General features: G+C 47.3%; 1 protein-coding gene across 5 annotated transcripts in view; it reads right to left on the bottom strand.

Moving 5' to 3' along the window:
- Positions 1-5458: 5458 nt before the first annotated feature.
- LOC124986554 (core histone macro-H2A.1) overlaps positions 5459-27356 on the bottom strand; it is a 66086-nt gene continuing 44188 nt past the window's right edge. For 3 of the 5 annotated variants that reach the window (XM_047554955.1, XM_047554957.1, XM_047554956.1), the window contains exons 6-9: positions 22730-22829; positions 16252-16341; positions 13793-13967; positions 5459-5763 (exon numbers count right to left, since the gene is read on the bottom strand). In XM_047554955.1, the coding sequence (XP_047410911.1) occupies positions 5598-5763; positions 13793-13967; positions 16252-16341; positions 22730-22829 (531 nt within the window). In that variant the 3' untranslated portion in view covers positions 5459-5597. Of the gene's footprint in view, positions 5764-13792; positions 13968-16251; positions 16342-20930; positions 21022-22729; positions 22830-27356 lie in introns of all 5 variants that reach the window. The other 2 variants (XM_047554958.1, XM_047554959.1) reach the window with 1 other exon arrangement.

Below are 27356 nucleotides of genomic sequence, written 5' to 3'. Positions count from 1 at the left end.
GTGATTCATGCAGCCACCAAGAAAGAGCCCCCATTCCTGCCCCAGGCTTTCTGGGGAGGCACCAAGAGTGCAACAGGCCCTGGTCCCCACCAGGGCAGTGTCTCTTTTTCTTGCCGTGTCCCTGAGAGCTGATCTAGGGAACTTGGGGATGTATGCACGGATGCCACTCTGTCTGTTGGGGGACACTGGCATGCAAACACTGGACAGCGAGGCACATACTTGTGGATGATGGGCATGCAGGGTGAGCCAAGACAGGGGACCTGGGCCAGACAGCAAAGCCAGGGGAGGCTTCCTGGAGGAAGAGGAAGGGATGGTTAAACTGAGACCTGCAGGGCTGAATAGGACTACAAAGAAGCAGAGACAGTAGCACCTCCCGGTGAGGATCAAGGACTGACTGCAGGACAGGAGTGGCCTCTCCCGAGGGAGGAGAGAGTGCCGGGGATCAGGGGGGCGCGTGGGTGAGACTGGGGAGAGCCATCAGCACTTTTCCTTGCCCAGGCTCTGGAGGAGTTGAAAGGCAGCATCCCAACTTGCAGGGCCTAGGTTCCTCATCCATAACTTGGAGCACTGACCCACTATCTAGGAGAACAAGCCTGACAGTACAAGTTCTGTGGGCTGGAAAGGGCTGAGTGGGGTGTGGTGGTGGTTTGTGGGGGTGCTGCCCTTTGAGGATCCCTGGGGCAACTAGAAACATACATAAGGATGCACAGAAGGGTTCAGAGAAAGGCCCCCTGGGACGCAATGTCCCTAGGCGTAATCCTAATGGAAGTTGTCAACATCCTTCCAGTTGTTTGGATTTACCCATAATTAAATCCTGGAGAGCTGTCAGTGACTGTAGACAAAGACATCACAAGCACTTTGAACACAGTGAAAGTTCCTTACAGTTAGCTTCCTGCTAGCCTGAGGTGGCATTTCCCTTCAGAGGAAGCAGCCACAGGGCCAAGTGTGCTCTCTCAGGATACTATGGCCTCCTCAAGGTGGGACTCCATAGCCAGGACCTTCGTGGGACCTAACGAGGAGCTGCTGAATTTCAATTATGCACCAGCCCTGGCTTGCCCTGTTTGACTGACAGCTCATTACCCTACTGCCATTTTTGGGCAGTGGAATTTAATCTCCCAGATGGGAAGCAAATCAATTTGCCCATCCGCCACAGCTGAGCCTACTTGAACTCAACTCTAATTTATTCTCTTAAGCTTAGGAAGCCTTGTCGTTTCAAGGTACAGAAATATCAGGTTTCCCAGGCAGCCTGGCCAGGGACTACATAGGCAGATGTTCGAAGAGGGCTGGTCCTGGGGCCTGACCTGAGTGAGCTGTGGTGGTTGGCAGGGGACATGCCATCAGCCCGTGTTAGAGGGAGTAGGTCTCTGGCCCCACAGGCCAGGCTCATAGATGGGGAGGTTGTGTGTGGTGAAGTGGGAACAGTATGACATCTGATGGTGTCAGCAATCCAAGTCACCTGCCTGAGGACTCAAAGTCAGAAGGGACTCCCCTAGTAAGCTTTGACCTCTTGTTTCCATGTGTTCTCGGAATGCTTTATTCTGCACTGTGACCATCACTGTTTTCAGAGCTTTGGACATGAGATGTGGAGGGTGTCATTCTGGGTCTCTAAGCTTTTCACCTTCCCTAAAGTGAAGCCAAGGCGCTGACCTTTTAACCTGTGACATTGGGGCATTTTCCCTACTCTGCTCAACAGGACCATCAGAGGGCTTCTTGGTGGGGAATCTGCTATGAGGGCATGGGACACATCCCCCACTGACAACAGGGTGTGTGACTGGTGTGTGCTGGATCCCCCAGACTCTGAAGGGAGTCCTGGGTGCCCGCTGTAAGTACTCCCAGGGGACTATGGGCAGTTCTACAGAAAGTTCTAGTCATTTCAGAGGGCAAAATAGGCCATACTAAGGCCGGTCTCTCAAGGAAAAATTTCAGTTGCGTTTTGTGGGAGACAGAATCCCGGCTGCTTTCTGTTCAGGTTCAAAGACTATTTGTGTGTCCTTCAATTCTCCCTGCCAGCACAGAGGCCTCTGGAGTCTCCTTATGTATATGTGTGTGTGAGTGTGTATGAGTTTGTGAGTGTGTGTGTGCACTTGCATGCGCGCGTGCACATGGGGTGGGAGGAGAGGAGGGAGTAGAAAGTGCCTCTTACAGAGACAGTATTGCTGTTTCTCATTCCCCCAAGCTTGACAAAGCAGCCCCGACTGGGTTGGTTTCCAGGGGTCAGGGAAAGGCCAATCTATTTACACACCTTTGCCAGGAGCATGGAGGGCGGTGAGGGGGCCGGGATTAATGAGCAGTGTGATTGCCTTGCCTGTCAGGAGGGTCATGTGATATTATTTTGATATCAGGGCCCCCACAAGCAAACACAACAGGCCAGGTTATAAATAGAAGAAAAGCCAAAGGAAAGGTGGCCTCACCCCTTGCCATTGAATGTTTCCCTTTCTTCTCAGTGGGGAGTGGACCCCAGGACCCCTCCCCACCCCAGCGCCTTGAGGCTGATCGCTCTTAGGAGGCACCAAGGCCAGCTCCCAAGATAACGTTGACTGGTGGCGCCGGCAGCAAAAATTAAACATCACCGTTGCTAATGAATAAATGAGCCAGGCCATCCCCCAGGGACCACTAGGGGCCACCGACGACGACGACGACAACGACAACGACAACATGGACTGATTGACAAATTAGGAAAAGAGACACTTGCAGGCACCCAGCCTGGCCTGGCCTTGTGAGAGCCTCCACCTCCCAAGAAAGGCTGACTGTGGATAGCTTTGGATCCTTGGGCTTAGGAAGGGCAGGACTCTGGAAATGATTGCCCTTCTCTTGCTTTTTTTTTTTTTTTTTTTAACTTTAGCATATGCCAGTTTGTCTGACAGTGCTTGCTGTAGCTGTGACCAAATACAGCAGCCACCTGACCCCAAATGGGAGGGAGGGATTTTGCCAAACAAAGCCATGATGGACAGCTGCATATGCTAGGGCTGGGGCTGCAGAACCAGACAGAAGTGGCTGTCATGGGTGGGAATGGGATGCAGACCTGGGGTTCTCAGCAGAGGGGATGTGAGGCAGCAGCTATGTGCCAGCTTGCCATTTATCACCCACTACTTTCTCTCTTGGCCTAGAAGATGCCATGCCAACCTGTTATATGGAGTAAACCCCTAGTCTATCTGCTCCAAGAACCCCTGCAGAACTCTCTGAACCCATGAGCAGAACTTTTTGATCTGAGCCTGTTGCCGGACAGAGGCCCTGTCTGATCTGCCTTTGTAAGAGGCCCCAGCCTGAGGCCTCATCCACGGTAAGCACTCATCATCCACGAGCCCACTGGATTGCTTACAATACACATTCTTATTAACCTTTCATCCAACAGGTTGTTTATGCCCACAGAGCTGGCCACATTGGCTCTATCAATGAATAGGCAAGAAGCCCTGCCTAAGGGAGAACAAAATATTGAAGCAGATACCAAAGGAGAATCCAGCTGCAGGGAGGGTGATGAGAACTCTGGTTGTATAATCAGCGCTGGGTTCAAATTCCAGCTCTGCCATTTACTTCTGCGTAACCTCAGGGAATATGCTTTACCTCTGTGTTATACCTTCTTCACAGGGTTGATATGCGAAGTAATGAAACCCATAGTAGTTACCATCGTCAGCTGAGTGGTTCTAGATGTCATTTAAAGAGAAAATAGTCTGGATTATTCAGGGCAAAGCCCAGCTGCTGAGGACAAGAGCTGCTTTTCAGAAGCAAGTGGGAGTGGGTGTGGTCTGCCTGGGGTCACCTTGATGCAGCTCACCGCCAAGCATAGGGCTGTGGAACACCTGCCTCGAGATCCTGCGGGGTTTCTCCCCTCAAAATAATTTCACTTTTGGCAAATTATACTAATTGTAAACTTGTATTGTGAATAGAGGCATGTGTGCATATTAAGAGATTCCTAGCCTAATGCAATGGTTCATGCCTGTAATCCCAGTGACTCAGGAGGCTGAAATAGAAGGATTACAAATTTGAGGACAGCCTCAGCAACTTAGTGAGACTTTGTCTCCAAATAAAAAATAAAATGGGCTGGGTATGTAGTTCAGTAGTAAAGCACCCCTGGGTTAGATTCCCAGTACCAAAAAATAAATAAAATGAGATTCCTTGTAGTTGCATCAATAAAAGCAGTGAGCCTTTTTTTTTTTCTTGCTTTAAACATGAGGTTGACATCAGAGAACAATTTTTGGTCTCAGTTTTAAAAGCTAACTGGGTGGTTTAGAGATGATGGGAATCCCAGGTGGTTTGTTGGCTTTCTTTCCCTCAGTTTCATTAAAAATAATTTCTTCTATGTGCCCACATCTCAGGGGCATGATGTACTTTGGATTATTCAAAGTTTAGAAACATTTACGTGATTACGGTAAATATTTCATGCAAAGCCTGACAAATGCAATTTATTCTTTTGTGCAATCAGAAAGAGCAGAAAGGCCCTTTTCTCTAGTTACTTCCCAATCCTTTGAGCGACATCTAGTGGAAGATCTTTGAAAAAATACAGCATTTACTCCTGTGATGTTTCTCCAAAGTTAAGGAAATCCATTCATCAAGAAGTCATTTATCAGCGAAACTTCAGTTCTGTCTAGTTCATCCAATGGTGAACCGAGATCTTTCTGCTTCTTGAGTCAGAAACAGCACCAAGGTTAAATGGACTTTTGGCACTGATTAGGGTGTGCCATCAGGGGCCCTATCTCACAGGTTGGCATCTGTGTTTGAATCTGCTTGTCACTTATTAGTAGTATGATCATAGGCAAGTAACTGGGCCTCAGTGTTCTCAGCTGTAAAAAGTATCTAATAACAGGACCTGCCTTACTGTGTTGTTGTAAGTGAGATGGATGACATCCTTGCCTATGGTCACAAGATTGAAAGGAGAGACTTTACATGAATCCTCTGCAAATCACCAGGGACCAGAGATGGTCCCCACCCACTTCCCCTGCAGCTCACAGGTGTAATAACTTGAAACATGCTGGTTGCAACAACAGTTTAGTTTAACATTTTACTAAATCAATTCACACAAATTCCAAATTGCAAATATAATTAAGGACAAAGATTCTGTTCTGCCTTTTAAATCTTTCATTTTCAAATCCATCATTAAGACAAAAAAGTAAACAAAAATTAGGTCTGTTGCAAATTCATGATTTTTTTCTTCTGAGGAAAAAAAAGAACATTATAGTAAAAAGAACGCCACTGGGTGTACGATAGAGCACCACAACACACGGTTACAAACGGGGCTTCCTGGCTTCTGCGACATGTAAAGGGACTGTTCTCTCCACTGCTCTGCGTCAATCAGAATTTCATTAAAATAAAACTATAAAATCTCCTAGGTTACACTAAGTCAGACACAGTCTGCAACACAGTGCTTAACAACAGTAATGCCAACTATCAGTGCTAACGTAAAACATTTTAGAAGGTCAAAAACAATTAAACTGGAAACCAAAACCTTATTTTCCCTAGATGAGCAAAATTGAAGACAAAAGGGTTCCCGCCTCCCAGTAAGAGTGAAGGGGAGTATTTCTTTTTTCTTTTTTTTTCTTTTTTTTTTCCTTTCAAATTGGAGGCAGGGGACACACTGTGGGCTGGTTCTGGAGTTCTTCAGCCTAGTTGGCATCCAGCTTGGCCATTTCCTGCACGTAGATGCCTATACTCTCACTGTCGAAAAGCACAAAGTACACCGTTTTGATGGAGGAGGACATGGTGGACACGAAGTAACTGGAGATGGCCTTCAGAATCAGCTGGGCTGCTGTCTGCTTTGGAAACCCATTCCTGCAGGAGAGAAAGCAGGTGATCAGTGACCAGACGGCCACAGTGGTCCTCCCCTGGGTCCCCTCCTGCAAAAGGTCCTCAAGGCCATCTGAGCACCTTGCCTCATGTTGTGCCAGTATTCACTGAGTCCTGTGCATGAGAAAACCCAGTACCCAAGAGACCAGGGACAGGCAGTGGGTAGAGAGCTGTGTGGCACAGGACAGCGCACTGTGTGCCTTCCAAGAAGCAGGCACCCAGGTCTTCTGAAAGACAACCAGCAAGTGGCGAGACAATGTTTTGTGATGTGTATTAAAGCTGTTCAAGGGTGGCACAAACTCTTCTTTTTCCATCGTGCCTGCCACTAGTGCTGTCCCTGAGCCACAGAACTGAGGTGGCTCACCACAGAACTGAGGTGTCAGTGCTCACTTCATCCCTGGGGAAGGCTGGGAGTTCTCTGGGAAGGCACTGACCTCTGTCCACATATGCAGAAGGGTGATGCTCTTTATGCTAGCCTTTAGATTCATGGCTGCAAGGGCCACTGACTCAGAATTCGGCCTCCAAAACACACCAGCCAATGGTACCCCAGAGGTGAGGCATCAGGAGCTGAGAGCACAGAGAAGCTCCAGGCTGAGTGACCTCCTCCTCCCAGAGATACCATCCAAGTCTGCACACATTTCCATTTCAAGTAAATGTCATGTGGTGATTTGGGGAGGTAGGGGCTCAGAATTTAATAATGGACTCAGGATGGGGAAGATTGATACTCATTGCTCTGTGCATGCCTAAGGCTGTTCCTGGTTAACACTATGTGCATATGATCCAGGGCACTCCAAGGACAATGGCAGTAACCAGGCAGCTGGCCTGGTCTGGTGGAAGTAACCTGGCTTGGAGTCAGCTCCTGGATTCAAATGCTCTCTAAGGACACTGAAGGCAAGAGTTTGGGGTCAGATTCAGGGGGGTTTCTTTACTCACTGGCAGGTTGACAACTAAGCCACTGGACACATAGGCATCTGAAATGCTGGGCCAGCTTGCTGTCTCTGCTGGCCCCCTCCTTCAGGTGCTGCTAGCAGGCAGACAGGTTTTCAAACATGAGACAGGAATTTGTTATAGCACTTCTAGTCTCACTTGCTGCATGCCAGTGAGTTTTTTGAACCATCTATCGAGCTGGTCCCCTGGAGAGCCACACACATTCCACTGTCAGTGCTCAGAGCATCACATGCCCACAAAACTATCCTGTGACTTGCTTTTGATAAAACATGGCTTCATCCACAGCTTGATGGTGGAGACCCTTTCCAAAGAGATCTCCAGAGCAACAGGTGAACCAGCTTGGATAGTGTGGCAGGGACATGCAGGGAGAGGTTTTTTGTTTGTTTGTTCGTTTTTTTTTTTTTTTTCCTTTTTTTTTTTTTTTTTTTTTGGTACCAGGGATTGAACCACATGCTAGTGAAGTGAGGAAAAAGGGCTTTGGTGAGAGTGGGCAAGTCATGCCCACTCTCAGATCTGAAAGCTCAGCCAGGCACAGCTGCCATGACTATTTTCATAGGAAACAAGGAGCACACAGGCTAGGTTATTTGGAACAAGACACAAAGGCTAGGCTGTCTGGGAATTGCTGGGGGAAGTGAATGAGCATCTTCCCAGCTGTGCAGGCTGCTTCCAGCTGTGGCTGGGCTCCTGCAGACTGAGCTGGGGCCAAGGGAAGGAGAAGGGTTTCTGAAGTAGGCCGAGCTTGGGGACTAATGGCACTATGAGGAGCTGCTCTCTGCATGGCTCTGCCAGCTCCACACTCCCCCAGTAATGGTGCCTTCCTGCCTCTCGCCTCACACCTCCACAGGTGAGCTGGGCGGGGGGAAGGCCTGGATAATTCTGTGGTATGGCCTACTCATCATGGCCTTCTGTGTTTGCCCAGACTGGCTTGTGTGGCAATGGGACAGGGCCCACAGCAACTGGTCTGCCCAGGCCACTGTAGCTCCAGTCTTAGCTCCCCCAAGTTGGATAAGAGGTGGTTGATATAGACACAGAGAATGTGGCCCTGGCCCCCTCTGACTGAGAAGCCCATGGTTCTCCATGGAGTACCAAAAGCATTCCAGTCACTCATGTTGGCCTAGCAATTTCTCACACAGACCCTCTATGGCTCTCCAATCCTCTGTCTTGGACCCCTGAAAAAGGGTTTGTGACTTTCAGTGAGGGACGTTCTTTCCTACTCCTCTACATCAAAGTTCTTAAACTGCAGCTGGCACCAGAATCATGGAGGGCCTGTTGGAACAGCTTGCTGAGTTTCTGATCCTGCACATCTGGGGACCACACTTTGAGAACCACTGTTCTACATGTGGTCAGCATGGACTTTATAATCTGAGCTCCCAAGGTGGGCCAAAGGTTAAGGATGCACAACTGGGGAAAAAGGTATGGAACAGAGGTTTTGGACCTGCAGGGTCCTCACAGTACCCTCCTGCTAAGAGAGCAGGTTCTTCTGCCAGGCCTTGTCCTTAAAGGTTAATTTTGGGTGAACATGAATCTGGATTTGTAGGAAAACCTATTGTTGACAAAGCCATAACCTAAAGAAGCAGTTTCACCATGGGACCATGTAGGCTGTGAGGAAGGAATGGCAAAGGTGGTGGACTTCCTGAAGTTTCTAGGCGGGGACACCAAATGTTTCCTAGCTCCACAATCAGAGGCTTTTATAACAAATTGGAAGGTGTCAGATGCTCTTAGTGCTTTACACACCCAGTCCTGCACCCTCAAAATGGGGGCAGCTGGGTCCTGGTTCGGATGCGCAGATGCCCTGACAGCCCCACCCTCTCAGGCAGGAGAAGCAGAGCAGCTAAGAGCTCAGGAGTTCCTGGTGCCACCATGGATCAGTCGGTGTTGTGCTGGGGCCTTTCCATGGTCCCCTTTCCATGAAATAGAGAACGCAGAGTATGGAAGAAGCTGGTGTGTTCATGCACCAGGGAGGTACGGTCCTCCTCCAGAAGCTGGTAGTCTCTGGGGGTCTTCCCAAAGGCTCACCCAGTGGAAAACTGCTGCCCACCTCAGGCCCTGTGACAGGGTAACTTGCTGTCATTGTAGTTACCCTGTGCTAACAATGTTGGCCTCAGGCCCCCAGAGAGCAGTCCTGCAATCTGCAAGCCCTCTTCTTGGAGGGCTGCTGGCCTGGCTGCTGGCCTGTTGCAGCACAGCACAGGCTTCCTGGTCTAGTGCTAACCACTGAGCCCCTTTCAGGAGCAGCCTGCTTCTGGCCTCTCATCTTTGGCTCCTCAGCTGACTGAGTTCCCTCGAGGGTTACATAGCTTTTCTTAATGTGGCCATTTCGGCTTGGCCAGGTCTACCTCCCTGACTCAGGCTGGCAGCCTCTGTGACAGTCACCTGCCCTGCAGCCTCACTGTTGCCTTTCAGAAGAGACTGGATGCTACAGAGAGGGTGAAGGGTAAGGGCTTCTGCTCCAGAGTCAGACTGGGTTTGACCAGCTGTCCTCAGGCAGGAGTTATCTTCTCTAAGCGTCAGTGTCCTCCACTGGGTATACATCATGGGGAGGAGCAGGCTGGGGCCACCATCAGTCCCACCCACGTTCCCCTCTCTACAGTCCTGCCCTTCCCTGTGCTCATGGCATGCACTTCCAGCACACAGGGTGGGCCTTGACCACTAACCCCATCCCTGACCCCAGGTCCTAAAGCCATGTCTGAGTATCCCCAGCATCACTCCAGCTGTGTCTGGAACAGCCTCTGCCCACAGTCCTGGCCCGAATTTCCCTAGGCTCGTACAAGGGAAGCCTAGGCCGTCTGGGTCTGGGTCTTGGTTCATCCTGCTCAGCAGTGGTTGGGGCACACACAGGATACCTGACCTACCTGGACATGCAGGGACTCTGGGTTCACAAGGGCCACACCCCAGGAGGGACCTAAGCTCCTCTTACTCTGCTAAGCCTTCTCCAGTGCGAAGCATCACTAATGCCCTGCTGAGATCTCACCTTCCGGGAAAAACTGAGGAGCAGGCCAGTTAGGGGCACTTGGGATTCACAGAAGAGCAGCTACATCCAGGTATGAAGGCTCCAAGCAGATGTCCTGAGGGACAGACTGCAGTTGGCTCTTGATGGATAGGTAGGGTGGAGGTAGGCTGTTTACCTGCTGGGCCAACACATTAGTCTGATCATTTTGACTCTTTGGGAGCTGTGTAGGGCTGGAAGTCTTGGAATCCTCACTGTCACCCACATGTAGATCATGTGCTGCTGGAACAGGTTCCATCCATTGCTGCTGCTGCTTCTTGTCTTTACTATGCTCCCAGCTTTGACCTGGCTATGTGAATTTCCCCCAACAGAGGTTCCTCATTCAGAGGTGAAGACCAGATGCATCATCAGGATCCCTGACTGACAGCAGGGTGTCCAGAGGGCTGATGGGTCCTCTGTACTGCAGCCAGACAGGGGCCAGGCGCCTGAGAACAGCCTCCACCATTTCTCATTCCCAGGCTTACAAATCAGCTAGAGTAATTTCTGTGTGCGCAAAGGCCTTGGCATTGGTTTCTGCCCTTTCTCCTTTAAAGTCAAAGATGAGGGGTAGGGAGGCTGAGGGCCATGGAATGTGAGGTGGGATCAGGCAGAGACTGCAGGCAGGGCACCCACATGCCTAGGGCATAGAGACTGGAGCCAAGATCCTGGCTCCACCCAGTACTCAAACTGGGTTACTTCAGGGAGTTACTTAGCATTGCTAAGCTTCAGATACTTCGCCTTTGAAAGGACACAGTGACATGGTCGCTTCTTACGGCTGCTGTGTGATAACGTAGCTAAATGTTTTACCACAGCGCTAGGGGCTCAGTGAATCCCCATAAATGGTAGCTTGAAAAACACAAAAGTAGCTTTCCTTTTAAGCTCATAAATCTAAGGAAAGTTTAATCAAAGCCCCCAAACTAGCTATTCCCTATGTGTGCTCCAGAGAGGGCTTGCCTACTAAGGTCAAACAGCTGAGGCCAGGGCTGTCTGTAAGTATTGTGATCAAAATGGCTACAGCCAGGGTTGCACGGCAGGGCCTTATTAGTCTCCACTGAGGTCAAGGAGCTGGAGGCAGCTGGCCTCTGCTGGAGAAAGTGACCCCTGGCTCTTGAACATGTTTGTATTTCTATTGTTTTAGTTCCAATGTGACTTTTGTTCTAGAGACACTGGATGCCATGGAGGAACCGTCTTATTTCCCTCGGAACCCCCTGTGATTTACAGCGGCTCTGGTGTAATCCCATTCTTTCCTCATGAAAGGGAGGGCAGCTGTCTCCCAGGCTGCAGCAAGGTCTGCCTGACAGATGTGGCCCAGGGAGCCCCACACGTGTGCTGCCTTTGGCATTCTGCCCTCTTAAAAGCTTTAGATTGATTATTTTTAAAAACTTTTTACTCCATGAAAAATGTAAATAAGTTTGTAATAACAGATGCTCTTTTATGGGAATTACTTTTATGCTTCAATTAAAAATTTCCCAATAGCCATATGAAAGAGCGTGAAATTATTACCACCAATAAAGGCTCCTATTGCCTTGCTCTTCGGAAGCACCTTTCATCAGGGTAGATCAAAGTGCATCCGAAGCACTAATTAACTGAGCCACAGAACCATCTGTGAGGAAAGGTAGTCCCTGTGGCCTGACTTGAGGTTAAGGCAGACCAGAAACAGAGAGGTTGATTCATTTACCAAAGGTTACAGAGTACAATGTGCTCCTACCCTGCAAAAAAGACCTTCTGTCAGAAATTGGGGAATAGGAAGGTGGGAGAAGCAAGAAGTATGGTCACTCAAGCTCTGATCCAGAAGCATTTTTAAAATAAAAAATGGTCTTGAATCCACTTTGGGACTGGCCCTATCACCTATAACACAAGTCCATCACAACTCCATCACTCTAGGGAAAGCTAAGCTGCTGGGTGCTTGCTGACTAAATTATGAAGGATGCTTGTTTTTGCTAGGTGCTCTTAGAGCCAATCGAAAGGGCTTTTAGATATCTTAACTCTGCTAGCTTTTGATTTCAACATGTACTTGACTTTTTAAAAGATGTTCCATGTATTCTTTTGATAAGAAAGACTAGAATGAAGTACAGTCACTGAAAATAAAGATGGCCATCCAAACAATGGGGAAGCCATTGGGAGTTGGCAGCTTTCTGCCAGGCACTTCTGGTGGTCCCCTGGCTTTGGCAGTGTAGTTGAATGCAGAGCGCACGTGCATGTGTGGGCACAGGTGGAGAAGTGTTGGCTCGTCTTCTGCTCAGGAGCCCTCTTGGTGCCCCATCCACACACCATGAGGATGGTGTCTCCAGCCTCCTTCAGCCAAGAAGCCTGAGGAGAGAGTGCACTTGAACAGAGTAGAGGACGGAGGGACCTCACTCAAATGAGCCCCTTGTGCAGAAGGCCCACAGTGCTCAGAGCTGCAATGCCACCTGAGGGTGGCTGGGAGGTGCACATCCTGCTGTGCTGCCTCACTGGAGGGGGCAGTGCAAGGCTCCAGAGGAACAGGGTCAGGTGCAACCAAACATCCTCTCCCCGGGCAGGATCATCTGGTAGTTCTTGACATCTAGTGTGACCATCTGAGCAAAGCACTGGGGGATGGTGGCAGTGCCTGTCATAGGGCAAGGTCTTCTGTCAGGTATAACGTCTAAGTAATGTGACAGGAAGTCCACTCAGTGAATGCTGTCACTGCCACTTGAGACACTGGACCTCAATACTGGCAAAATTATGGGGGGTTCCCAAATGGAAAATAGAAAACTTCTCTTTGTCCTCATGCATGTGGAGGAAGGGTAGCTTTTGACACACAGGCCCTGGTCCTGAGGGTTCCTGCTTAGGCATGCCTGGAAGGACAGTGAGGCCTGGGGCTCAGGGACATCAGTGCTGCTGCACCATGGCTCTGCCTTCCTTGGGTACTGGGAGGGATAGAAAGGCAGAAACCTGAGAAGGCTTGGGAGCCTGCGTGGGATGCCCTGGGCGCAGTGGCAGGTAGGTGCTCCACTTGAACTGTACCACTGCTGATATGAAGTCTAGGCCTGGCCCCTGCTGGACCCAGATGCTAACAGCTACAGCCTCTCAAGAAATTTCCCTGGGCTTCAGGGCCCAATTCAGATCCCAAGACTTCCAGATCCAGTCTTAGAGGCCTGGTGGGGAGGGTGCTGGAGCCGTGAGGGGCCATTGGGGAGGGTGCTAGAACCGTGAGGGGCCATTGGCCCCAATCTCAGAGGTGAAACTCTTCTGACCAACCACTGCCTCTGCATCACAGAAGGTTTCTTGAAGCACCCTCCAAAACTCCTTTAGCTTTCCGAACCCTGAGACGTTGCATGGGGGGTAATTACTGACTACCCCTGTTTTCAGAATGGGGGTTCATTTACATGCTGTGAATCAGTTGGTAACTGGCTCAACTCCAGGCCTGGCCCCCAAGTCACTGTGCAGCACTGACCTGTCAGAAAACTGAGGGGCTACTTGATGGTTTGGGGGTGTGCAACCAGGTAGGTTATGTTGGGGGCATCCTCAGTTGCTAAGGACTAAACTCCTCCAGTGGTGATTCCCTGGGTCGTGTCTGCCTTAGGGGCAATTAGGCTGCTCCTACCGGCCTTGGCAAGTCTACCTGGGGATAACTGGAGGGCTAGGAGGCGGGACAGGGCAGGTCATAGAATCACCTGGAGCAGCAGGACAGGAGAGGGAGGGGCTTTGGGAATAAAAGGTAAGAGGTAAAGAGCTTTACCCAAGACTGCTGTGGCTTGTGGGGGGCAGAATTATCAGGGGTTAACCTGCTTACTTTAGGAGATCACACTTAGTTAATATTCCTGTGTCCACACCTCCCATCCTCTCCACCTTAGTTATCTTCCGTGAGGATGTTTGCTGTCACAATTCAAGTTTTATAGTGTCCTGGGTCCCTGTGTCTCCTTCTGTCTGCTCAGTTGCCTCTTGCTATTGATTAACGTTGGCATTCTTCTTCGCTCATGCTCTGGTCTCCTTGACCAAGGCAAGGTCTGAAGGCAGGCCAAAGGAGACCCTGTCCACAGTGATAGCTCCACAGTTAAGGGTCACAGACACAGAGAAAAACAGCCATGACTGACATGGTGACAAGAGTGCCCATACCTGCCACTGCCAATGGATGGAAATGCAATAGATTTCAGCTTCTTATCATCAGCCAGGGCCAAGCAGTTTTTCACCGTCTTTTCCAGAAGTTCTTCACACTTGTCTGCACCCCAGACTGGACTATTACAGTGGATCACAAACTTGGCAGGCAGGCCATGGCCTGCACTGACAGCGGCTGGAGGGGACAAGACAGTAGCGCATATCACAAGATGCCAAATACAGGCCTGCTCTCTCCCTAACGCATGCCTTCCCTGAACTCTGCTGACCTGTGTCCAAGGAGGAAGGCAGCTGTCTGTGGGGTGACGACTCCAGCATCAGCATGAGCTGGAAACAGCTCATTACTTAGTCTCCTCACTTGGTGGGCAAACAAAACCCACCCCTGGAAAGCTGGCATTGGATGCGTGCCCACCAGAGTTTTAGCCCAGAACTGTAGTGAGCACTCTGCCTCAGAAGTATGCAGGCTGCTCCTGGATGGCAGGACCCTGCCCATCTAATGCCATCCAATGTGTCAGAATTTTATGATGCCTATGATGTAACTCTGTCTCTCAGACACCACTCAAGAAAGAAGCCTGCTGGGAGAGCAACACTTTAAAACAAGGCTGAGCAACCTGATTACCCCTCCGTGGCCATCTTTGTTGCATGGCTAATCCTGCCTACCTGGGGAAGACCAAGATAAGTTCTATGCAACTTTTTATGTGCCTGGAGGAGGAGCCCATCTCCAGCTACTCATCTCTCCAGTCGTCCGTCCACCTTTCTCTTGTTAGATCTAAGGACTCACGTCTGCCATATACAGGAGCTGTGATGAGCCTATTCCTTTCTTCCATCCAGAAGATGCTCCATAAAAAAGGTGGCTCTGGGTCAGCATGTCTGGCAGGTTCTGTGTGCTAACATCTCCAACTCACTGCTACAGGAAACACCCAAACCACTTTTTGAGGAACACCTCTCAGCATTGTCCAAGGGGTATGGGTTAAGATCATAGCACTAGGAGACTGGACGGCATTGCACAGAGCTATAGGAACAGCTCTAAACTAACAGTAGTGGGGTCTGGGTATGAGTCTTAACTCTGCTTGATGACTGGGTTCACAAACTGGGCAGCATTGCTGACCTACTGAAACCTGTGATGAGGAGGCTTAACCCACTGGTTTGTCCACATTTGAAGTCACTGCTAAATTATGCATAGAAAATAGCTGGAAAGAAACATGCTAACACATTATCTCCAAGTAGTAGAGGAGGAGTATATCTTGATCTCTTTATACTTTTTAAAATATTTTCTAAAACAGCTCTTAGAATCAATAATGAAATGTGTTATTAAAGCAAGTAAAATTATCTTGAACCATGATAAATCTAATGTGTTTGCCTCAGTTATGACTCTCAATTCACTGTGTGTGGGGGTGAGTGTGGAGGGTCACAGTTGGGGTTCATACAGGAGCACTGATAGGAAAGGCCTAAGGGGCAGTATTGGTAGGGCCTGGGAAGGGGCTGTGGAAAGACCAGCAGTCCCTGGTTGGGTGGCTAATGCTGTGTGTGCATGTCCTTGCATGATGTGGATCTTCGGTGAACTGCTTGTAAGAACTTAAAGTTTTGCTCTGCCTGTTGTGCCCCTTATATACAGATCAGAAATGGCAGAGCAAAGGTGAGACTCACATCAGCAAAGGGAATGCTGTTCCTTCACTTGGATCAGGCCTCAAGACTAGCCCAGGATGGGGGTCACAAGCAGTCACTGGGGAGAGAGGGCCAAGGCCTGGTTGCCCTGCTGAGAGACTGCCTGTGTGGACACCATGTAGTAATTATTGCTGTCTACTTTAAGATTCACTTTTAAAACAGAAACAGGATTTTACAGATAGAATGGGTACCGGGGATCATGGAGTAAGAAGAAAAAATTGGAGTCCAAAGTGCATGGACCCAGGAGGCCACTGTCCTGCACACCCCAGTGATCACCTAAAATTCTAAAATTCAGGCATGCAGCTGGGGAAAGTACCCTGCCTCCAGGTTTAAGCAATGTTTCTCCCCATGTCAGGCTCCCATTTTCTTCCCTCTTCCATCAGGAATGGTGTAAATGCAAATTTAAAATACGTATTTCTATGTTTTCCACTAAAAACATAGATGGCTGAGTGAAGCTTATTAATTTGCATCTGCCACCAGCCATTTTTGCAGATGGTTCAGCATCACTGTCTATAATTCCCAGTTTGTAGATTTGCCAATCTAGGTTTCTGTAATTCCTTAACATTTGATGCCAAGTTTATAAGATCTATTTAAAAATTTTTTTTAATTGCAAAGGTGGGCTTCACAAACCTTAAGCTTCGCTGACAATTTGCATGTGATAAAACTAAATGGTAAAACTCACAGGGCTCTCCCCCTGGGAGATGCATTTGCCCTGCCACTCACCTCTGAACTCTACACCATCTCCCCAACACTGCATGTGCCACACCCAAATAAGCACAATGGCTTCCCCACCTCACCTCCAGCTACTTCCAAGGGCCCATTCTTTTTCCGAAGTTCCAGAACAGCTTCCACAAACTCCTTGCCACCCTTCTTCTCCAGCGTATTTCCTAGACAAGGACAGGATGGGGTCAGAGTGCCATCCTGTGTCAGCAGCACACACAGACACTTAGCATGTCAGGTGATTACATACTTTAAATGATCTGACCAGCTAAATTTCCATAAGGCTGCAAAACAGGAACTACGCCTTGGCTGAGTCAGGAAAGTAAAATTTAGAAGGGATTTAACATGAGCCAGTTACCACCCTGGCATTGCTGCCGCTACTAGTGTCTCTCCTGACCCTTATTTGGGTCTGCCTTGGTGATGATGCCAGAGGTGTGGAGATGCCTGTTCTGCATACTTTTCATGGGCACAGAGCCCAGCTGGCACTGGCTTCCATGACTGTTGTCTGCCCTAGGTTTTCTTCTCTGTCTCTGGGGAGAAGCCCCAAATAAGGAGGTCTGTGAAGCAGCAGATCATGCCTTTAAAGAGCAGCCAGCTATCCTCTTGGCAGGAGACCCAGAAAAAAAGTGTTCATATTTGGCCCTCTTTGGACCAACACTGCATGCTTAGTTTCTATTTTGCAGCTTTGGTGTCATATGTGAATACAAAAAAAAAAAAAATGGCCTCAGACAGTATTTTCTTAATTGCACTAATGATTCAGAATCATTTTAGGGAAAGGAGGGCAACATCAGAAACAGAGCTTAACGATGAACTGAGTTATATAAAAGAAAGCTAACTGCTCAAGATCTGATTTGAAACAACGGAGCATGGTGCTTTTAAGTACTTGCTAAGTGATCATTTACACCTATGAAAGTCAAGTGCTCAAACCATGTCACCAATACCTTTGAGAACTTTGAGTTAACATCTCAAGTGGGCTATAAAGCAGCAAAGTTAGTGACAATATCACCCTTTAAAGTTTGGCCAGAATGGAGTCTGATTCTTCCTTAAGCTCTGTTTCCTCAGTTTTGCACATTTTAAAGTACTTTTCCTCACAAGAGGATAAAATACTCCCCTTAAGATTCACCATTTGTCTTGGAAAATTCAAGGTGTAGCAGGTGTGATTCTGGTAAGGAGGGTCAAGGTGTATCAGAATGCACCAGCCCCAACTCTCTTTGGATTCCCTGGGTAAGGATTAAGTCTAATTATTTTAGAAAAACCTGCCTCATTCACAGGCTTGTTCTACAGAGGTGAACCAACCCCAGGAATGTCTGGAAGGAAAAGCAAACAGCTTGGGCACTGTCACAAATAAGACAGAGCCAGGGTGGATGGCGGGGACTGAACCTGTCACCTCCCTGCTGAAGGAAGTCAGGGGTGCATGAATGAGCATGAATAGCAGCCACCTCCTGTGGGGGACTCTTGGCTGTCTTAGAGAGGGTTAGACTTCCAAAGGAATAAACTTTGGATGCTTTGTCACTTCTCATTAGCTCAGACTGCTCTCATGCCTTTGTCTTTCCTGAAAAGCAGCAGAAGGTTTACATGGCAGGTGTCACAATGTCATGTCCAGAAACTGTCACATGCTGCTGCATGTTTGTAATAAAGTTAAGCATCAGAGTGGCAGCTGAATGGGCCATGTGCCTGAGGGAGCAGGTTCTGGGTCTCCTGGCCCAACTCCACACATCAGGAAGCAGATATAGCCCAGGTACGTGAGACCCCCCAATACAGGTGCACCCAAGATATTGGGAATGTGGAGTGCAAATCAGCTGGATTCCAAGACTAGTTTTCCCCTTTAACCTATTCTCAAGCTTAGGGAGATGGGCTGACAAAAATGCTACAGGCTGGATTATTTTCTGTCATATCTACTCTTTGGTGAGAACTGGGAAATTTGGAAAGTAAAAAAAAAAAAAAAAAATCAGCATTGGATTTATGAAGACTTTTCTAAAATACAAAATATAAAATATTTCCTAAGAAAATGGGCTGATTTTTAATTAAAGGTGTTTTATCTTAGGAAGAGTGTTTACTTTAAAATTTTTTACTTATAATTAAATATTGCTTTAATTAGAAGTGAAATTGCAAGTTAAAATACACTTAATGCATTTCCCAAACTTAAAAAAACTGAACCCTAGATTGCAGGCAATCAACCCAGTCAGGACTTGACTCCTACACACACATATGTATGCACATGTTCATGTAGACACACGTGTACTTTTTAACAAGAAACAGGCCCATTTTCAACCATATTGTCAACACTCTTAATGTAAGACTCTTGCTTTTTAGGCTTAACTTCAGGGTTAATCATAAAGCAATTGGCTTATTTGCCCCCAAGCATAAACATGTGTTACTCCCATGAGAACAAGAACATTATTTCATGCTTAGAAAGCAGGCATAAGTATCAGTGTTCAGAACAGCCTAAGCGAAAATTTAGGCTTGGACAAATGTCAGGCTAAGCCTGTGGTCTATTTCACTGTTAGAAAGAACTTTTGATGGGTAAAAGTTAATCACTGGGGCTAAGCATTCCTGCACTCGAATTCCTTCTTCCAGCAGTCTCGGGACTCAGGAATTCACACCAAAAATGAGAAGTGGAGTGGTTGCTTCCCTAGCTTCCTCTTCCCCTCTCACATATCAAGGTGGGAGCTGGAACCAATTGAGGCCATGTAGGAATCTGGTTGATCGTTGTTTTGGGATTATAGGAGACATCTGGGGTCAGTTCTAGTTTGGACTGGGTCTCCAGGCAGAGCAAGCATAGAGGTAGGCTTTGGAAGACTGGGTTCCAGCCCTGGCAGGCTTTCTTCCTGCTGAGGTTTGTCTTGCTGGGGCAGTGTCAGTGAGGGATGTGTGGTATGACCTTGGCTAAGTTCTTGGGCCCAGGGTACTTGTATATCACCAATGGTAACAATCCTGACCCTACACATGTGGGCAGTAAAGTATTAGCAGCCCATTCACAGCTCAGAAGGACTGGGCTATTCTAGGGGCGCAGCTAGCTTCCCCTGTCACTCCCTAGCTGGATGCAACCTGTATCAAAGCCTCCAGCTCTCCTCCAGGCCTGGCTAATCCTGCTGAGCACAGCCTTCCATGGGCCACAGCAGGTTGGCCAATTTTCTCCTTTCCCTGGGCCTGAGTGAGATCCTTTTGCCCAGGGAGCTTCATAATTTCCATTATCAAATGCCCTGGATGGCAGAATGAACCCAGGCCTAGTTCCCCCCAGCTAAAACAAGGTCAAGCCCTTCGCTGTTCATTTATTTATTTTTCTTCATACAAGTACTTCCCTCCCATCAAGTTTTCATTTGGTTAAGAAAGGAAGCATCTTTCTCTTATGCTCCCTGTCTTAGGAACTCTTAAACTCTTCTAAAATCTTGTGAAAGCAGAGTTTATTTTAATTGCCTACACCCTGATTTCACTTTGGCCTTGGTGGATGTGACAAATCCTGACTTTCCATCCAGTTTGTCTTTCCAACTATGTCTGAAGTCCAAAATGCTCAGGACAGTACAGAGTCTAATCATGGTGTCTGGGGAAGACTGACTGGCCCCTTTGCTAGTGACACTGAACACAGTTGGGCAGCCAGAGGATGCTGTACTATTGTACATCGAGTGTCCAGGGCTTAGCAAAGTCCTCATTCTTCACAATGACTGGATTTGGCACTTACCAGGAATGTCACTGTTCTCTTTGGAAGCTGTATTTGAATCCTGAGAATGCTGCTCTCAGGTCTAGCAAATGTATATATAAATCACATCTGCAATGAGAGGAAGACTATACAGCAAGCAGCAGTCATGAGACACCAAACAAGGCACTCCGCCTACAGTTCATCTAATTTTTACCATTACCAGTTATGGAAACTGAGGCATCCAGGAGTTAAGTGGTTTGCCTGGGCCCCATAATAACCAGAAGATGTCAAGGCTAGGTGAGGATTTAGTCTGCAGTAGTCAACTTCCTGGAGATTAACTTTCTGGATTACTCGGATGCCTCATTACATAAGCCCCTCAGCATATTATAAGAGCAGGGCCTTGATGCCCACACTGTGAATCCACAGTCACAGAATGTGCCTCCTCAGTGTTCTCTGCCTTGGCCACACTTAGGTGACAAGCACACAGGGAGGAAACCCACATTGGGTTGCCAGCTGCCAGAGGAGAGTAAGATGCCTTCTGGAGTTAGGATAGCTATCTAGGGTATTCTCATCAAAGTGAGGTGGTTTTCATGCCCTTCCACTCTGGAAAGGCTGTGTGTGGGTGAGAAGTGCAAAGTCCCCTTTGGGCACCTGAGGATATAGGGCCATTTCCAGGAAAGCATGTTTTCAACATGGAAAGAAACTGGGGGTGGGGCGGGGCAGAGCCCTGTGTACAGGTGTTTATGGTTGTCTACTCTTTAGAGGACACAGAAGTGGTCTTGGAAGCAGGAAGTCCATCTCACCATATCCTCTCTAGCTGAAATCTCTGTGAACCCAGTCTCCAATAAAGCTGTGCCTCAGGAATCATGGGAAGAAATGGTGCTGCTGAGCCAGTGTCCAAACCAGAAGTGCCCACTCATGAGCTGCATGATGCACCCTGGCTGACAGCTAGCTGTATCTCTCCAGTTCACAACCCAGGGACGGGAGGCCTCAGGAAGGTCAGGACAGCTGGAAGTGTGAAATGAATGCAGCCCTGCATAGCTGTCAGAGGATCAAGCTGTCTGCGGCGGCCGACTGACCATGCACACACACACTCGGCAGCACCCGGCTAGGCATTACCTACTTCACCACCGATGTAGAAGTCAGTGTTTGTCGGGTGAACGACAGCATCACTGTCGATCGAGGCAATGTCAGCCTGTACAACTTGCAACTATAACAGGTAAACAAATGTAGATCAACTGTGTTGGACCGAGACCCACGCACAGGCACATTTACTAATGCCCCAATGGCAGGGCTGGCCTACCTGGTCGATTCCAACATATGAGCCCAGGGGGCAATCAGTCCACGCAGTGTGCGCACATGTGGATGGGGGTAAGGACAGGAGGAGGAGGAATATCAAATGTGACATGTTTAAATTAAACATTTGAATGACAAGTCCAAAAAAAGAGAAACACACATATGAGATCATTTCCAAAGGTTAAAAGAAATAAAACAACAAATGCCCCATTTCACTTTGTAAAAGCCTATAACACTGGCACCCCACTGAGAAGGCTACTAAAACATGGCATCTGCTTTTAAAAAAAAATGTGGACCACCAGGCCAACCAAAACAACAAGTTTCTCCATTTAGTCTGCAGTAGTCAACTTGCAGGCAAGTTTATTCTGGAGGCATTCTCCATTTTGTCTGCCTTCAAGGGCTAGCTCTCAAAAACCAAGAAAACAGTACGGATGTGTGTTCAGGATGGGCTGAACACAATGGGTAGAAATACTTTTACAGGCCTGTCTCTTATTCTAGTAAATCTTATTATAATGTATTTCAATATAAAATGTACTTCGGATACTATCTTTGCATTTTTTTAAGCTTGTGGCTTTTTTTTTTTAAAGTATTGTGTAAGGCAGTTGGAAAACCAGTTCAAGCAGGACATTTGTGAGTCCCAGTCCCCACATCTTCAGCCCAGGAAGGTCTGTGACTTAGTTTGGTTTGTGAGGAGTGGGCCCAGGCTGTGTAATGAGCAACTCTACTAGTAAAAACATCTGCCATCTTATAAAAGTGGCCATAGCTGGGAGCTAAAGGTACACAAAATATACTGTGGTCAGTGTTAGAGGTGATAGTGTCCCTGTGGGCATCTGCATAGCTTATGTCCCCTGGCGAGGATCTACCCCTAAGGGGACAGGCGACTTTATTGTGCCCTGATCTGACAATTCCTTATATGAAAAGATGAAGCAGAGACAGGACACCTGAGGGGTACCTCTGCACTTGCCCTGAACTGTCCTGAGTAGGAGACACTTGGCCCTAAGGCAGTTTTCTTCATAGGAACACATACAAAGAGAGGCTGCCCTTCTGTTTCATTTCATTGGCCAAATAATTCATGAAGGTGGCATTCAGTCATTTACTATTTTCACTATAGAAAAGGTGGGAGAAGTGTCAGTAGGTGGTAAATTTGGGGCAAGTCAAACTGCTTGTAAATGAAAAAGCCTGGTGGCACGCTAATGTAGCATAGTAATGTCTTCCTTTTTAAGCTTTAAGCATCATTCCTCATCAAGGCTTAAATGGAGAAACTATCATTTTGTAGTTACCTGAGATTGTTCAGTTTAAAAAAGAAAAGAAAAAAAGGAAATGAAAAAAAACACGTGTTTTAAAATCCCCCCCAAGTAACCAGCAGTCATTTGATCATTATGGAAGAGAATTTAGATGATAAAACATTTGCAATTGAGGGGAATGTGGCCAATTACACTCAAGGAAACACATCAGACCGTTTCCATTTGGAATGACTTAAGAATAATATTCAAGGTCTATACTCAAAGGTCAATCATGGATCTGAGAATTTACCTGGAGTCTGGGTAGATGAAAAGTCTAAATTCTGGGTTCCATAACTTTTCATCTGACAGCTGGTGGTGCCGAACCCCGTCCCCAATTACCTAGGTCATCTTTAAGGTCAATGTCAGCATTGGTAGGATTGATTATGGCCTCCACCTCAAAGCCGGCTAAATTACTGATTTCACTGTGAATAAGGTTCAGCTGAAAAGAAAAGCATGAGGTGGGAAATAACAGGAGAGCCGGCAAGTTGCAGAGAAGTGAGCCCTGGACACAGGTGAGGGCACTGGACACTCACAGTGCACTCAGCATAGAGGGAAATAGGGAGGTGCTGGCTAACATGATCCATTTCAATCAGAAGACTCCAGTGCTGCTTGGGGTGCTGAAAGGAAGCAAGCTAGGCAGAACTGTGGGGTGATGCCTAGGTCAGAAGGGAAGTACAAGGCACGCTGGACTGGGGGATTGGCTCCCTTTAGAGGAACTTGTGACCTGAGGACCAAAGTATAGCAGCTGTCAGGACCCAGAATCAGAGTGCTTAGTGCATGTGACTGTCCTCACCCCTGGGCACTAGGGCAGTATGGAAGGAAGTCCGACCTGGCTTGGGTAGACCCCTAGTAACTCTGCCATTGTCTTCCAAGTGACTATGGGTCTTTAAGGCTATCCCATCACTGTGACTGCTGGCTGGTGGGCTCCTCTGTCCTGCTTAGGAGTGGCAAGGAGCAAGAATGGTCTGTTGCTTAGTGACATCTAATTTTATTAGTCATGAAATGCTGAAGTTCTGGTGGAACCCAGGAAGAAAACAGCAGTGCTCCAGCAGTACAATGTCTTTTCACCTTGTTGGTCAGGCCAGTCCTAATGGGTAGCTTATGAGTATTTTCCTTAAGTGAGTTCTATATCTGCCCAGGCATCTGGCTTTTTCTGAAGAGCTCCTGACTGTCCTCCCCACTACTGTTCTGTTGCCAATGCAAGCCTGAGACACTGAATAAGAGAGAAGTGGGTTCTGGATTTGGTTGTCCTGGGCTTTACTCTGCCCTTCCTTTCCTTCAGGTCAAGTGTCTGCAGGAAGTGCCTGCCTTCTCTTTTTAAATAAAGTTTCTCATTCTTCAATGATGTAAATTCCTAATAGCTACAAAAAAGTGCAACACCTAAGCAGTCCACAGAGGAGCTGGTGCCCAAACCACCATAAGCCATGCTGGGAGAGTGACTGTGGCCTGTGGTGCCCAGCAGGACAGGGGCTCTGGTCCTGGTGCTCAATTGGAGGAGAGGCTGTACAGATTCTGGGCAAGGGGTTCATGGTAACTGAGCTCCAAGCTGCTGAATTTCCAGGGTCAAACATTTTGTTGAAAAGAAAACCAAACCAAAAAACCTGACACACTATAAGCAGGAGAAATATAAAATCACATGTCTGATTCTTTGAAGGACCGAGATTCTCAAAAAGGGAACTGCTTAGACTAAAAGTCATTCTTTAGGAGAAAGCAACTGTACAAATAAATTTGGTTATACAGTTAAGGAAGGATCCCATCCAGTCCCTGCCACAGGGTGGTGGGCCTCATTTTTAGTTAAAAACTCAGAAGAAAAAACAGTTTTCTCCTTTGGACTTTTGAGTTGTTGCTCCTGTGCTCAGTACTACAGGTTGACTTAGGGGTCACTCATATCTCTGAAGCTGGAAGAGGCCCAAGGGGGATCTCAGCAGCTCAAGGCCATGGTACCATGGATGGTTAGACTTTTAAGTATATACCTGAAAGATTCCTTTTTGTTGAAAAATGATACATGTTCAATCCTTAAAATTCACACTATCGTTTCCAATATGTATAGATGCTTTGGGATTTATATTTGGTTATGCCTCACTGGAAAAGCAGCTACTTATATGGTCTCTGATTCAACAAGCAGCAAGAGACCCCAGGAGCCTTCCTCTGATTGTCCTAGGGAAAATGAGCCTCTGTCCAGGGTAAAGGAGTCTCTGGGGAAACTGTGTGAAGACTAGCTTTGCTGAAGTGAGGGAACAGCTGCAAACTGAACTCAGTTCCTTAGAGAACTCCCAGCTCTCTCTGGACTCACCTTCTCCTCTGGCCAGAGGCTTCTAGAAGCATGGACCACTGTAGCTCAGGTGCACTACTGCTCAGCACTGGGAACTCCCAGTCAACCAAGTGCTATTTTGCTCTCTCACCCACATATGAGGATGAGGCTAGAGTTGGAATTGTCTAACTATGCTGTATTATGTGCCAAAGTTCAGCAGAAGTTTTCAGGTTATGGGGCTGAGCCACAGAATAGTTCAACTGCTGAAAAATATATGTGGATATTAAATTTTAAAAAATCCTCTGGACTTGATATAGGGATGGGAAGAGAAGAAGACAAATTGGTTCAGACACTTTGGAAAGACAAATGGGTAATCAGCTTGGATTAGACAGGCTGGACCAGTGGAAAGAGGCCAATAGTGAGATGATCATAAACAAAGACAGAAGTTTCCCTAGACAGGAGGAAAACCACGAGCCTGAGGTCAAATGGGCCATGTACGCATAAGTCTGGAAAAGACTTCACAGTCCAGCTGGTCACAGATAAATAGGCATGGTGAGGCCAAAACACCCCAGTCATGGGAGGCTTCCTCTCAGCCAAAGGGCATGTGGACATATGAAGTACATGCAGAGGAGGGGTACTTGTGGGTCACAAATCAGAATTCTGGGCAACTGTGGGAATTCCCAAGAACAGTTTCATTTGCCAAGAAGAAGAAGGATCATTAACAATTTCAGAATTTAAATAAGGTGGTTACTCTGTCCTATCATTGGAAAAAATGACAAACTTAAGTTTTAAAACCACAGCATGGGGAATTTAAAACAGCTGTGAAGACTGTTGGCTGCTGGAGAGAATAACCACAGGATATTGCCAATTAGAGAATAGAAAGAAGGGCATCCCCTTAGCTGTAGAGTTGGAAGAAAGGAATTGAGCCCAACTGGCTTCAAGACCTCTCCTGTGATGGGGTCTGATCATCCTCAGGCAGCTCTGCTGTACCAGTCTGTGATACCTGCCATACTCAAGTCTTTCCTATGGTGGCTAAATTCACATTAGCACTGAACATCAAACATCCTCAGATATAATTCTGAGATGAAAGCAGAGCTCAGAGGTGGGGTTCTTGGTTTGATTCTTGGTGGATCCAAGCCAACCTGGTTCACCTGGATGGGAGGCTGGTACCTACCACAAAGGGCAGGCCAGGAGGCAGTCTGTCACTGATGACAGGAAAGAAGCAGGTGGACATGCAGCCTGCATTGTCCTGACCTATTTGGTTACAGGAAATAGTAAAATCCTTTTTAAAATAATCTGGTCACAAATTCAATTTTAAGGAAATGAAAGTGATTGTTAATGATAAACTGAGTGATATGCTGGGTCTAGTTACAACTGTCAAATTTTGGTGTCCCCCATAATGGGCATGGAAGGAAGCCTGGATGCTTTCATGTCTCTGTGCTAGCCACATAAAATGCAATTCTTTTCCTGTCCCCAAAGTCCACTTCCACTAAGGGGGATGGAATGTAGGTGTCTTCAATGGGGTCCACATGGGGGTGGGGGAGTGGGGGAGGAAACATAAGACATGAGTGAGCTCTCGGAGGCCTGCCCCTGAGCCACTCTTTATGGTTCCCTAGCATGCCTCAAAGCTGGGCATCTGCCAGAGTGGTGGAAAAGGATGAAGGGCTTCTCTCCCTCATTGCTGCCCCAGAGCTCCCTCATTCTATACAGTTTTCAACACAAGAGGAAGTGGGCATGGATGAGGGGAAGAAAGCCCTTGGGCCCCCAAGCCTCCAGTGTTTAATGGCCTCCAGTGCTGGAGCCACAATCCTGATCATTTGAGAGGTAGGGAGACTCACACATCCTCCTTAGACTGCCTTTCCAACTGCTTCAAATAATACCGACTCTACCAAGAAACCTAAATCACTTACTACCATCAACACAGATTTATAGATAGACACATTGGAACTGTTTTTTGGCAATAAAACCATCAGGTTTTAAAACCTCTGAAAAAAGGCTGCAAATCTCGGTTGAACCACGAAGCAAAAACACTTAGTGGATTCAGATTCACAGCACTGTTTTCTTTTTTAAAACAATTCAACAATGTGTGTGAACATTGGGTAAAATCATAGATTAATGAGGGCAATCACTCCTGAGGCTTCAGTATGTGAAATACATCATTAACAACAACAATTAGATCCCTGCTCCTAAGCCCTGGGCCGTTTCCTCCTGTGAGTAGCTTAGCAACCCTGCCTTATGGGGCTGCAGCAAGCACAATATCACCTTTCTCCACCTCAGCTTGCTTGCAATATTCAAGCACTGGTTTCATTGTCACAGATGGAAAAATAAGATTCATAGAACACAGGGTACCATACAGTCATCATTTTACAGTACATTTTTGAAACATTACTAAAATCCAAATCAAAACTCATGTCTGTAATAATAACACTTTCAATGTGCTTTGTGTAAAATTTTATATGAGTCAGTTTTATGACTCTTGCCCCTTTTATACCACATGCTATGATTTTCACCTGACAGTAATAGCCAATAAAGGGAATGGCATACTGCCGCAGAATAATGCTCTGAGGGCTGGGGATGTATGCCTAGTCTTGGCACAAAAAAAAAAAAATAGATAATGCTCTGAAATATAAATACTCACTCCATCTCATGCTGCAGGGGTATAAGATTCCAGAAAGGAAAATGGCACCCTAGCTTCTAACACTGCTGCCCAGGCTG

Source organism: Sciurus carolinensis, chromosome 6, assembly GCF_902686445.1.
Source record: "Sciurus carolinensis chromosome 6, mSciCar1.2, whole genome shotgun sequence".
NCBI classification, from domain to species: Eukaryota; Metazoa; Chordata; class Mammalia; order Rodentia; family Sciuridae; genus Sciurus; species Sciurus carolinensis.
The sequence above is the reverse complement of the archived record's forward strand: the minus strand, read 5'-3'. Positions and strand labels throughout refer to the sequence as shown.